This window comes from Tachypleus tridentatus, chromosome 2 (assembly GCF_004210375.1).
Source record: "Tachypleus tridentatus isolate NWPU-2018 chromosome 2, ASM421037v1, whole genome shotgun sequence".
Taxonomy (NCBI): Eukaryota; Metazoa; Arthropoda; class Merostomata; order Xiphosura; family Limulidae; genus Tachypleus; species Tachypleus tridentatus.
The window spans coordinates 90,637,237-90,651,353 of record NC_134826.1 but is presented as its reverse complement, the minus strand read 5'-3'; the positions used below and the strand labels follow the sequence as shown (position 1 = coordinate 90,651,353).

General features: G+C 33.0%; 1 protein-coding gene across 1 annotated transcript; it reads left to right on the top strand.

The window, feature by feature from the left end:
- Positions 1–7,020: 7,020 nt before the first annotated feature.
- On the top strand, positions 7,021–13,110 carry LOC143244499 (hemocyanin II). The gene is made up of 9 exons (XM_076489290.1): positions 7,021–7,296; positions 7,632–7,855; positions 8,237–8,445; positions 9,284–9,680; positions 10,105–10,233; positions 10,580–10,714; positions 10,894–11,080; positions 11,434–11,657; positions 12,635–13,110. Exons 1-9 carry the CDS (start codon positions 7,098–7,100, stop codon positions 12,818–12,820), a joined length of 1,890 nt encoding a protein of 629 aa, XP_076345405.1. The 5' UTR covers positions 7,021–7,097; the 3' UTR covers positions 12,821–13,110.
- The last annotated feature ends 1,007 nt before the right edge of the window (positions 13,111–14,117 follow it).

The window sequence follows — 14,117 nt, the reverse complement described above, 5'->3', positions numbered from 1 at the left end:
ATAGGTTACAGTGTCTCACTGTTTAATGTTATCTAAATGATTTCATGTCAGTACGTAAGTGTTATTTAGTAGCTAAATGTGTCTCACCGTTGAATGACAACTAGGTGGTATGGAGTCCAAATCTAAGTGTTATTTAGTAGATAGAAGTGTCTCACTATTAAATGGTAGATCCATGGGCTCAGGTCAGTATCTAAATTAGTTGTTCAACGTGGCCCGCTATGAATGATAAGTACATGGTTTAAAGTCAATAGTTAATTAGTTGTTAGAACTTCTGAATGTTGAATGTAAGTTAGACGGTGTCATATGAGTAATTAATAAAAAAATCGTTTGTGATGAAAAAGAAGAATTACTAGTTTGTTTAACAATGTGCTTGTGAGGAAGCATTTCATCCTTTAATTCTAAAGGTTGAAGACTTAAAAGTGTTATAGAACAAAATTGCACTTCAAAGTTGGTTTAATTGTGCTACCATCAAACACATTTCTTTCAAATGGTTATACAGAAATGGCTTTTTAATTAAAATTTATAATGATTTTGTGGACGGAAAATATATTAAGTTTAACACAAAATTAATTACAAAAAATTGAACGAATTGGGAATCGAGGTTCTGCCTAATCCACCTTATTCCACAAATCTTTTCACTACAGATTTTCATTTTTTCAAGCACTTTGACAACGTTTTGAACAATAAACACTTTCAAAACCAGACAGCTGCAGAAGAAGCTTTCAGAGAGCTCATTAACCATAGAAACTCTGATTTCTACAGCAGGAGCATAAATTGCATCGTTACACGTTGACAAATGTATGTTGAAATAAATAGTTCTTACTTTAATTAAAGCAGGTTTTATAACATTGGTTTATACTTTTCCAAACTTCGCAGTTTAAAAACAATATTTATTTCTGGACAATCTAATATTTTGGTCATTTTTTTGTGTGAAATCATTTTACTGAAAAACTTTAAGCCCACAGTCTGTAAAGTACAACTAATACTTTAAACTCTCTATTTGTGTAATACACCTAATAAAGATGTTTTAAGTGAAATACTTTAAACCAAATGTTTGTGAAATATATCTAATAAAAGCTTCTGTACCACTACTTTAAACCTACCGTTTGCTTAGTGCATCTAATAAATATCTTTATACTTGATATTTTAAACTCACTGTTTATAAAGTATAGTTAATGTGTGTGTGTTTTTATACCAACACTTTCAACCCGCTGTTTGTGAAGTACACCAAATAAAGATTTTTGTTAGTATTTATACTACACACTACAATAATTACGCTCTTGATAAAGTAATGTAATTCCTGGGCAAATAAAGACTGAGAATTCAAAACACTTCTTATTACCAAAAATTAGTGAATAAACAAACAAACAAATATAATACATAAAATAATTATGACGTTAATAAATTTTAAACCAATTTTTTTTCAGAACACCTAATAGATGCTTTCCATACCAACACTCTAAACCCACAGTTTGTGAAGTACACGAAATAAATATTTTTATACCAATACTTTAAACCCACAGCTTGTGAAGTACACCATATAAATGTTTTATATATATATATATATATACCAATACTTTATACCAACCGTTTGTGAACACGGTTCAATTACGACGTCAGGACAACAATTCTTCTTATCCAAGAGAAATAGTGTACCAGGCTCAGAAAACCTCCTCTACCAATCATGTGTACAAAAAACTTACAAATTAAAACAATAAATTCATGCATGTCATATTATTAAACAAAATTATAATACAATTAAAATTCATCCAAATTATTTCATTAGAATCATAAAATAAAGTACTTTAATTAAATTACAACTGTGGATATATAAATTTAAAAAAACGTTACTTATATATTTAAAATTTATAACAACATAGACTAAAAAGCAAGCTATATTTGTTCAGCCTTCTAAACTTGGTTTTCGTTCCAAATTATTTCAACAAGTAGGATTTCTTATTTTTGTTGTAATACCATTGTGTTTAATATTTAAATCTTTCTTTCAATAATGACAAATAAAAATGATTATGTAAAAATTTTAAAAGGTACTGAAAAAGGAGATTTTATAGCAATTCTTAAAATATTGTTTTGAATAGTTTGTAAAATCTTTACATTATTAATACTAATATTTGATTACGAATTACAAATGTGTTTAAATAGTGCTCTTATAAATACTTGTACATTTTGATGACAGCTTTTAATAATACATTCGCCGTATTTACTGGCAATTTTCCTTATATAGCTTAATCTGGTCCATCCTTTCTTAGGTAAGGAATTGAAATGTTCTTTCCATGTTAATTTCTGGTTAAATTTTACACCAAGATATTTCACATTTTTAAGAATTTCTGTATTATTATCATATACTTATAACTTAACCTTTTAAATTTTATTTATGCTTCTTTTAGGAATGTCATTTATTCTATAGAACATAATCAATTTCGTTTTTACAGGATTTAAATTCCGCATAAACGACACCATAGTTGTAAATCTATTAGAGCTAGTGTTAAATTTTCACAAATTCTTAGTACTACAAAATTAGTCACCCAGTAGGTTATGTCATCTGCATACTGTGCAACATTAACAGTATTAATTTTGGTTGTAAATACAGATACACACGCTAAAGAGTAAAGGACTTAAAACTGCACTTATGGTACTCCTAGCTCGGTTGCATATGAGACTGAGTAAATATTATTTAATCTTATTTTATGTTTCCTATTTTTAACAAAACTGCATAATCATTTTGTTATAAAAAAGGTAACTTAAAACCATAAATTAATTTATAAATTAAATCATTTTTCCAGATTTTGCAAAAGAATTTTCAATGTCCAGTAACACTACTCCAGTTAAGACCATTTATAATAAAGTCTGCTAATCTAACTAAATTATCTGTTGTTTTGTGGTTTTCCTTGAACAGGTTTAATAAAGATTTAACAGTATGTTATTTTTAAGGAATTTTAACAATCACTTAGTGATTAATTTTTCTAAAATTATAAACAAATGGCAAACTAATGGGCCTATGACTATTGTAATCGTTCTTATTTTTATTTCCTTAATTCTTATGAACTAGGAATATAACAAGATTTTATTGACAAATTATACAAATTGACAAATTTTACATATACATTATTGTTACAATTTTAAAGTATTATGTATTGTATTTCGTTACAACCTGGAGATGTGTTTCTTTATTAATGCTTTTAATAGCTTAAACCCACCGATTGTGAAATATACTTAATAAAGACTTTTTTTACGTTGATAATTTTGAATACAGATCTAAATGTTTATGTTCTTATCGGTGATGTTTTAATTTTCTAACTTAATTTATGTTTTACATTATATTCATGTTAACAAACAAATAATCTAACTCCATTTACAAAACAGGTTAAATTGAACAATAGCTGTTTCTTTTTCAAAGAGCAGAATGTTTAGAAACTCATTCTTATTGTATGAATAGTTGCTAATATACTTTACTATTCCAGACAGATGAAAACAACGAAATTTGAACAAGCGGTTGTTGACTCTCTATAAAAGAAACCTTTAGATTCAGCTTCCAGTTTTATACTCTATTCATAAACAGATGTTCAACAGGAAACAGTTCTAAGAAAGTTATTCGTGTGTTTTTGCGTCATGAAAACGTGTACACTACTACTTAATATACATTCCTAAGTTAGATACATTTTCCTAAAAGTGTATTTTAAATAAATTGTACTATCGTAACAGTAACGATATGAAGATTTACCACGATCTGACTAAACGTTTGTGCATTTTTTCTTTCTGTACTCTACATAGTATTATTTAAATAATAAAAAACAATAAGCCAACTTACGTATCACACATAAAATACTGAAATGGTACATACTCAGGCATATTATGAGGGAAATAATAAATGTCTCGCACGTTAAAAAAGGCAAACACAAATAGCTACAGAAAATATGATCTGAGTGACTTGCTTTAGAAGAGGATAATTCAACAGATTGATATATCTTTACCAAGTTATGAAATAGCCAGGGTAAAAAGTATTTGAGATATGAACATTGCATTCCTTGTTCTAATCTTCAAATGATTCTGTAACCGTTCACACATAATGTGATTATCAATGATATGTTAAAGAGGTTAGTTCCAAATAAGTTAACTAATATAAAATATGACGTCATTTTCTGGTGTTAATTTTTTTATTCTGTGTTCATCAGATTAAGATGGAAAATCGCGTCTTCCAAGGGCTTTAATTATGTTGCTCGTTACATTTGCACTTTTACTATATAGTTTCACACTTTTCTGTTCGTTACTCTTACATCGTTATATAGATAGTTACATACTGTTGACCACTTATCATTATTACTAAACACAAAGAATGCCCACATTGAATCAGTTATTTCTGTTGGACATAGTCAGGTGGTTAGGGTGCTCGCCTCGTAATCTGATGGTTACGGGTTCGAATCGCAGTCATACCAAACATGCTCGCCCTTTCTGCAGTGGTGGTGTTATAATGTTACGGTCAATCCCACTGTTCGTTGGTGAAAGAGTAGCCCAAGGTTGGCGGTGGGTGGTAATGACTAGTTGCCTTTCCTCTAGTCTTACACTGCTAAATTAAGGACGGCTAGTGCAGATAGCTCTCGTGTAACTTTGCGACGAAATTCAAAAACAAACAAACAGTTATTTCTTCACTGGGCTAATTGAAGCACAGGTCTAACATGTAATGTGATTCGTTTATTACACGTTGAACGTACATAGCAGAATACAAACTCTTTCATACCCATGTCCATTTTATGTTCTTACAATCCGCTCATAAGCTCCCGTTGTCACCGAATGACCATTTAGTGTTTTCAACTTGATCACAACTTCTATGGTTAAGGTATAACTAGTGAAAAGGCGGTCACTTAACAACACTTACTGTTACAAAAGCTCTGTCTGGCTTTAACTGACAAACGGTTCGAATAACCGTTACAAACATAGATATTCATACAAAATGGTTGACTGTCGCTTTTATAGCGAAATAAAAAGTGTGAGTGTGTTTATTAGCATCGTGACACGAATCTTGGACTATCTTATCTGTAGCCCAACAAACTAATTATGTCGCCACGTTTAGCCTTTCAAGATAAACTCAGGACCTTAATGAGCGTTCAATAGCCTCATAAAGTACACAGTATTCACACCCGTTAACAAAGATGTAAACTGTGAAAACATTTTCAAAATTAAAGATTGATGTATCTGAATAATTGGGTTAGCATTATCATTTTAAAACTAACTATCGAAATATTAACACACTGCCTTAAAACTAACTATCGAGATATTTTCACACTATTTTAAAGCTCGCTCTTTATAAGAAATGTATTTATGTCGTTGCCTTTCCCTGGACTTGTGATCAAAGTAAAATGGAAAGTCAGTTTATTTCAATAAGTGTCGTACTTTATAAAGCAATTCAATGAATCAAGTTTAACAGAAAGTTCACAGAAGAACAAAGCAAAATTCTACATGAATTAGATATGGAATATAAATAATGTGAAATTGCTTTTTAACTTTAATCTTTGTAATTTAACTGTACTCTGATTTTTCGGGTATTTATTAACATGCCCCCGCTAGTACAGCGGTATGTCTTGGGATTTACAACGCTAAAATCAGGGGTTCGATTCCCCTCGGTAGGCTGAGCAGATAGCCTGATGTGGCTTTGCTACAAGAAAAAACACAAACACACATTTATTAACATAATTATTAGTTCATATGTTCTATTCATTTGTTTGTTTATTCACTAATCTTCGGTAATAAGAGCTGTTTTGAATTCTCAGCCTGTATTTGCTCATGAATTGTATTAAGTTATCATGAACATGATTATTGTAGTGAGCAGTGTAGGGTGCGAAGTACAGAAAAAAAAAGAGAATTAGTTCGTATTTTGTGATTCCTTACAATTTGCTGTTAGCTGCTTTCTCTTGTTTGTAGTTATATTTCTGTAAACTTTGTCATTTTGTATTACATAGTGTGTAAAAAAAATGTTATTGCATCCTAGATTTTTAGATTGATAAATCACCCTTTATAAATGTTAGACAACTGACTGCCTATGCCACCTGAGCAATAAATGTTCATTCACGGGTCATTAAACAAAGGGGATCGTTTGTTTGTTGGATTTTACGCAAAATCGCTCGAGGAACCTTTCTGCGCCCGAGCCGCCTCTAATTTAGAAGTGATAAATAGCTATTTAACACTCCCATTGACTACTCCAATCCAATAGTGGGATTCATCTTTAAATTATAACGTTCCCATGACTAAAAATGCAAGCGTGTTTAGTGATGAGATTCCAACATATGACCCACAGATTGTGGGTCGAGCACCTCAATCACCTTTTGTATTATAAGAATACATGAGTGAAACCTATACCAGGGTTTATCCGGGTGGGTGGAATATGACAAACATAGTATTAGTCTTGGTTTTTTGTTTGTTTGTTTGTAATTGAACACCACGGGTATCAAAACTAGGTTTCTAGCGTTGTAAGTCCGAAGACAAACTGCTGTGCTACCGGGGGGCTTTTAGTCTTGATATTATATATTTATATATATAAATGTTTATAAATAATGACTGTTATGGCATGAACCAGAGTAGGCAGATGAGTTGTAATTACTATTAGCTTATTTAAGTCATTTATAAAATATGTAAACCAGTTCCTCATCTCCGGATTTATAACGCTAAAAATCGGGTTCCGATTCTAACGGCAAGCACAGCACAGATAATGCACTGGAAGCTTTGTGCTTAATAACAAACAAATTTTTAATGTTTTTTTTTCTATGAAACTAGTCTGGATTAAGTACAAAGTAATTCAGAAGGCACGTGATTTGTGAAACGGAAGACTGTATATAGAACCTTTTTCCTTTGTATAGTAGCGGGTTGTTAATAAGGCGATGCCATAATATTTTGCACTAGGGAAAGCTGTCTTACCTCGAACTAAAAACAGAAAGTAACAAAACAGTTCTCAGAAGACATGGGTAAGGAGATTCGGCCAGAGAGTTCGTATATAAAAGCCAGAATTTTTCAAGGATTTCAGATAAGGTGCTGCATTAAACACAATCCTCCAGTGTCGTTGGTGCAGAAGAAGACATTATCAAACAGTCATGACCTTGCACGACAAACAAGTCCGTGTGTGCCACTTGTTCGAGCAGCTCAGCTCAGCTACCGTAACTGGAAATGGCGAGAAACTTAAACATAGCGATAGGTTGAAGAACGTTGGCAAACTTCAGCCTGGTGCTATCTTCTCCTGCTTCCATCCCGAGCACTTGGAGGAAGCACGCCACCTATATGAGGTCTTCTGGGGTAGGTTAAGTTTGGTTTATATTTGTTTTGTTACTTATATTCCAATTATGCTTTCGTAAGCATTCTACCTACTGATCAACCAAGATATGTAAATTGAAAGGAGCAACAAGCATTTCAAAATAATTCGTGTTAGAATGAACATGAATCTGTTATTCGAACAATTTACCAAAATCTTTAGTATATAAGCAAAGACATTTTAAAGATTTCAAATATGGAAACCGTTTTGTTAACATTTCGAATATGAATGAAAAAAAAGAATAATGGACATTATCTTCCAGACACTATTAGTAATAACTTCATTTTTCTAAAGTCCTGTTTATTATTATTTGCCTCAGAGGCTGGAGATTTTGATGATTTCATCGAGGTAGCAAAGGAAGCTCGCACCTTCGTGAATGAAGGCCTCTTTGCCTTCGCTACTGAAGTTGCTGTGCTCCACCGTGACGACTGCAAAGGCCTGCATGTTCCCCCAGTTCAAGAAATCTTCCCTGATAAATTCATCCCCTCCGTAGCTATCAACGAGGCCTTTAAGAAGGCTCATATACGACCAGAATTTGACGAGGTTGGTTTGAGCTGCACAATTTTTTTCCATTTATCAAAACTTTAGTGAGTAAATGTTCGTCGAAAGAGAATATAGTTAAGATGTAGAATATTAAACGATTTCGAAAAATTTTATCTACGTATGTAATAAACATTAGATAAAACAATTTGTTAGGTAATACAAACGAAAGCATTGCCTGTCTTCACTACCAAATAACATGCATAATTAATTGTTATAATATTCTCATGTTACATTGGAATTAACGTAGAAACTATTACGTTTTTACTATAGTCCAGTCACCAAAACCAAACTCCTGTTTTCATACTAGAAACGCGGTCAATGTGTTGTCTTAAGTTTTCTTTAAATGATTGACAAGATAAAATAAGTTACGTTTCATTATAGTCTCCGATCCTAGTGGATGTGCACGATACTGGAAATATTCTGGACCCTGAGTATCGTTTAGCCTACTACCGCGAAGATGTTGGCATTAACGCTCACCACTGGCACTGGCATCTGGTTTACCCATCAACATGGGATCCAAAATACTTTGGCAAGAAGAAGGACAGAAAAGGAGAACTGTTTTATTACATGCACCAACAGATGTGTGCCAGGTAAACATGTCGTTTTCTTAGATTGACGTTTTTTGTTTTTGTCTTTTTATCTTCTCTGTTTAGTTTATTAGTTTTTCCTCTCGACAAAATACGAATTTTAATTCAAACTCGATACGAGACCAATATGGGCAGTCTGTTTCTCACAGCCTAATTAATACGTAAAAATCGATACGAGACCAATATGGGCAGTCTGTTTCTCACAGCCTAACTAATACATAAAATTCGATACGAGACCAATACGGGCAGTCTGTTTCTCACAGCCTAACTAATACATAAAAATCGTTGAGACCCCTTTTCTAAATCTAAGCATTTTACTTGTATCCTGTTTACAATGTTTCATATTCTTCTGTGTGAATTGAGAAACAGAACTCTGATAATAAATGTAATTTGACCAACCGTTCTATCCAAATTCAAAAACCAGTGCTGGATTTTAGGAACCATACATTTCAATGTCAGCCTGTTTCTAATTATTTTGACACCCGACAGCTCAGCGGTAAGTCTAGAGACTTCTAACGCTAAAAACCGGGTTTCGATACCAATTTTAAGTACAGCACATATAGCCCATTGTGTAGCTATGCGCTTAATAACAAAGTAACCAAACTAATTATTTTATTCACTTTATTGAAACACTTTTAACTCAAGTTATTTTCCAAGTTACACAACAAAATGCTGAAAGCCTGTTAATTAGATTATTGGGTCAGTAATTAATACATTAATAAACTTTATGGTATATGACTATTACATTTTTTTTCTTGTTATAGTAAATTAATGTAACTTCCAATATTTAGTCTCACGAGATGAAAAATGGATTACTAATGCGTTTGGGCCTAAATTATAGGTATGACTGTGAACGTCTTTCCAACGGTATGCATCGTATGTTGCCGTTCCATAACTTTGACGAGCCACTAGCCGGATATGCTCCTCATCTGTCTCATATTGCTAGCGGAAAATATTATTCTCCTCGTCCGGATGGTTTGAGTCTTAGAGATCTGGGTGAAATCGCGATTTCGGACATGGTGCGCATGCGAGAAAGAATTTTGGACTCCATTCATTTGGGTTATGTTATCGATAGCGAAGGCAACCACAAGAACCTGGACGAACATCACGGAATTGACATTCTGGGTGCTTTAGTTGAATCCAGTCACGAGTCCGTTAACGAAGAATACTATGGAAACCTACACAACTGGGGCCACGTCACTATGGCGCGTATCCATGACCCCGATGGCAGATTCCATGTGAGATATGATTTATACTCTCTTTCTTTAACCTATTTGTTTGATTTTTTCTATGTTTGTCATCCGAGATCAACAAATAGGTTTTGTTTTGGAAATGGGGAAGAACAATATCCTCCCATTGACAGATAAATATAAGAATGCTTTAACCGAACTGCATGTTTCCCGAATAAGATAGTTTTAATTTCATAAATGAATTATGCTATAAAAATATATTTCTTTTTTTCAGACGTCGTTGTTTCGTGAAGTCGAATTTAGAAATACAGTCCATCTGTACTGATTGTTTTATTTAAAATGTATATTGAAACTCACCTGTATAAAAAATATTAATAATAAAAGTGACCTCTTAAATTTTATATTAATCAAATGTAAAATGGACGTAATTATACCTAGTGCATTCGAAGAAAGCTTTCTTGATTTTCACTAGGAGGAACCAGGGGTGATGAGTGACACTTCCACTTCCCTCCGTGATCCACTCTTCTACAACTGGCACAGATTCATCGACGACTTATTCCAAGAATACAAGAATACCCTGAAACCATATGACCACGGCGTGGTAAGCCTATTTCGTATTATTGAAAATATGACATATTCGCACTTTTCTCTTACATTAAGCTTAAAGCACTGAAACCGGAAGCTGCGAAAGGTAACAGTTATAAGTTTAAACCCAACCCTTCTCAACTTATCAACGAATGAAAAATCGTTAATATCGTTCCTTCCTGTTTGTTAAAAATATCTTAAAAATCAAGACACATCAATAGGACCAATGCATCAATAAGTATAAAATCTGTAAAATGTTTACAACCATATGTATATATTCCCTGAGATACAAACCGAGATCATAGTATTACAAAGAACGGTTCTGTTTCATTATATGTATATACATTATTTTTCTTTTATAGCTAAACTTCCCAGACATTCAAATCCAGAATGTTACGTTACACGCCAGGGTTGACAACGTAATTCACACTTTCATGCGCGAGGATGAACTGGAGTTGAAGCACGGCGTTAATTTAGGACATGCTCGTTCTGTTAAGGTAAGTAAACAACAACAACACAGCAACAGGACATTGTACACGTGGCTTTCTTATTGTTTATAAAGGAATAAATTAATCAATTGGAACCTGTGTAAACATTACTAGTAATAAACGTTATTTCTTGTCCCAACCTGATCTGATATACAGCTATATTTTATTGTTACAATTTCTTATCCTAGGCCCGCTATTACCACCTCGACCACGAGCCTTTCAGCTATGCCGTCGACGTACAGAACAATAGCGCCTCTGATAAGCATGCCACTGTTCGTATCTTTTTATCACCTAAGTACGACGAACTTGGCAACGAGATCAAGGCCAACGATCTTCGTCACACAGCTATTGAATTGGACAAGTTCAAGACAGATTGTAAGACAAAAAAGAATAATAGTATTTAGAGGATGTTTCTTTTGATGATTTTTTGTTTTAATTAGTTTATCAATATGACGTTTTAAACAGTTTTCATCTAATTTATTTGTAATGGCGTTTGAACTATCAATCGTAAGATAGACTGAGAAGAGAATCCTACAACAATATATACGAATAAGTTTAAACTGTTCTGTCGTTCACATGATGAATGTATATTTTGTGTCATTCACTTAGCAGCACAAAAGGTTCGTGAAATAAATATCAAGTTGATAACTTTCTTTTACGGAACATATTTAATAGAAATGACCATTGTGAAGAGCTAATACATTCCAAACTCTTTCTTTACGCGGCAGTACACCCCGGTAAGAACACTGTGGTTCGTCATTCTCTGGACTCCAGCGTGACCCTATCCCACCAACCTACCTTTGAGGATCTATTGCATGGAATAGGGCTGAATGAGGATAAGTCAGAATACTGCAGCTGTGGATGGCCTAGCCATCTGCTAGTCCCCAAAGGCAACGCAAAAGGGATGGAATTTCACCTCTTTGTCATGTTAACCGACTGGGACAAAGATAAGGTAGTTTGATTTTTTAGGACATTAAGAAAGAGTTTGTTTTTAACTATCAGACAGCAATTTATTTTTTAATTTTCTTCAATTTTTTTAGCAGAGTAAAAATAACATCTTTTACCTGCTAGAGGAAGAACTGTTCAAGCTAATTTGAATATCTGTTTACGCTAAGTGCCCGGCATGGCCAAGCGCGTTAAGTCGTGCGACTCGTCATCCGAGGGTCGCGGGTTCGCATCCCCGTCGCGCCAGACAAGCTCGCCCTTTCAGCCGTGGGACGTTATAATGTGACGGTCAATCCCACTATTCGTTGGTAAAAGAGTAACCCAAGAGTTGGCGGTGGGTGGTGATGACTAGCTACCTTCCCTCTAGTCTTACACTACTGAATTAGGGACGGCTAGCATAGATAGCCCTCGAGTAGCTTTGTGCGAAATTCAAAAACAAACAAACAGTTTACGCTAATAATAATTTCTTGTTTGAAACGACCGTTTGCGCCAATAATCATGTCTAAGCTTTAATGTCTCGTATAAAATAAATAAAACAAAAACAAATGCTGGCATTCAACAAAGTGTAGGCTTAGATTTTACAATCCAAAGTTATATTTCAAATAATTATGTTGACATTTGAAAGTAGAGCGAATGTGTTACAGCTAAAATTAATATAATAAAAAAATAGCATTTAATAAAGTGCATGCTTAAGTGTTCAAAATTGCATCTTAAAATATTTTGGCATTCGGCAAAGTGTAAATGTTCTAGCCAAAACTAATTTTAGAAAAAATGTAGGCATTTAGCAAAATGTAGATGTTACAAAGTCAAACCCAAAATTTCTAAATGGTTAGATTCAATGAAGTCGGGCTATATATATAGACAATATTCGTAAATAAATTAACTGCATCCATGAATTGTATGTATTACATCCAAATTCGTCTTTACTGCATCGTTTCGTAATAAAATATTGGATTACAACTCTACAAAAATGTTTTTTATTAGGTCGACGGTAGCGAATCTGTTGCTTGTGTTGACGCTGTCAGCTACTGTGGAGCCCGAGACCACAAATATCCTGACATGAAACCCATGGGATTCCCCTTCGATAGACCTATTCATACAGAACACATCTCTGATTTCCTGACCAACAATATGTTTATCAAGGACATCCACATCAAATTCCACGAATAGTCAGATGTACAGTATTTGTTAACGTGATCGGATGGTTGATTTTTGTGGTGGAAAAAAATGTAATTGGAACAGTTTCTCGATGAAATATTTTGGAGTAGCCCAGCCCATTAGAAAAATGCATACAGACATAAATTTACTTCCCAGATAATTTAATATGTAATAAGTTAAAGTCTATGGATTAAGAAATCGTTAAAGAATGTTTTACTGATGAACGTCTTGTGTACATGTAACGTTTGAATTTTAAGTCTGACTGCAGAATTTAAATAAATTGATCAACAGCTTATAAGAAATTTTTTAGTTTAATTGTTTTCTTATTTCAGTCTTTTTGTTATTATATCAATCAATAAACTTTATATAATTTACATTTTACAATCTATTGTAAAAATAATGATATGTATAACGTATTTCTAATATAAAGCTGAGCAACTTTTCATAGCAACTTCTAGCATTTGTTAACAATATTATTTCTTATAACTTCAGTAATCTTAAACAAGAATACTTTACCCTACATATCACGAAAAAAGTTGTCATATTATGTTAAATATTCTAAATTTGTTAACAGTACTTACATATTATAACTTTCCAAATATTAAACACCAGTATCTAACTCAGAATATAACAGCGTGTTCTGTGGTTCGTATATTTTATTATTGATACTAATTTACCGCGTGAATTCGCAGATCTAAGTCACCAGTATCTTAATGTGTATGTCTTTATCAAATTAATACCGTATTTCATAAACTATTTTTTGTTTAATATATATTGCTTACAAAAGGTTTCTTGTCTGATAATGAACAGTAGAGCCGTGGCAACAATTGTAAACGTCTTTAATGAACGTTTCGTAACTACACATATTCCATCTTCAGCAAATCTATGAAAATAACAAATTGAATAATCTTTAGTATAATTATTAATAAAATAAATAATGTTATAAAATCATAAAACATTTTTAAAATAAGGCAAGAAAGAAGTACTTGGATAAAGCAAGGGGAAACGAGTTTGAAGTTTAAGATCAATTATGTTAGAAATTCCCATATGTTCTAAGGCAGATATTTATAAATGGCGAGTTTTTACAGCTACGATGTGTAGATATATATATGCCTCTCAATGTTACAGCGATATGTCAGCGAACTTACACTACTATACTACTAGAAACCGGGTTTCGATACTCGTGGTGGGCCTACCACAGATAACCCATTGTATAGCTTTGTGTTTAATTACAAATAATATATACATATATATATACACACGACCTTCGAACGTAAGAGTGAAGGTATTTTGTCTTTAATTCCAAAAA

Excerpts from the sequence above, each read along its gene's own strand:
- LOC143244499 (XM_076489290.1), top strand. The coding sequence starts at position 7,098 with ATGACCTTGCACGACAAACAAGTCCGTGTGTGCCACTTGTTCGAGCAG. Across the intron at positions 11,081-11,433 it reads GGACAAGTTCAAGACAGATT|TACACCCCGGTAAGAACACT; the intron begins GTAAGACAAAAA and ends TTTACGCGGCAG. Across the intron at positions 11,658-12,634 it reads CCGACTGGGACAAAGATAAG|GTCGACGGTAGCGAATCTGT; the intron begins GTAGTTTGATTT and ends GTTTTTTATTAG.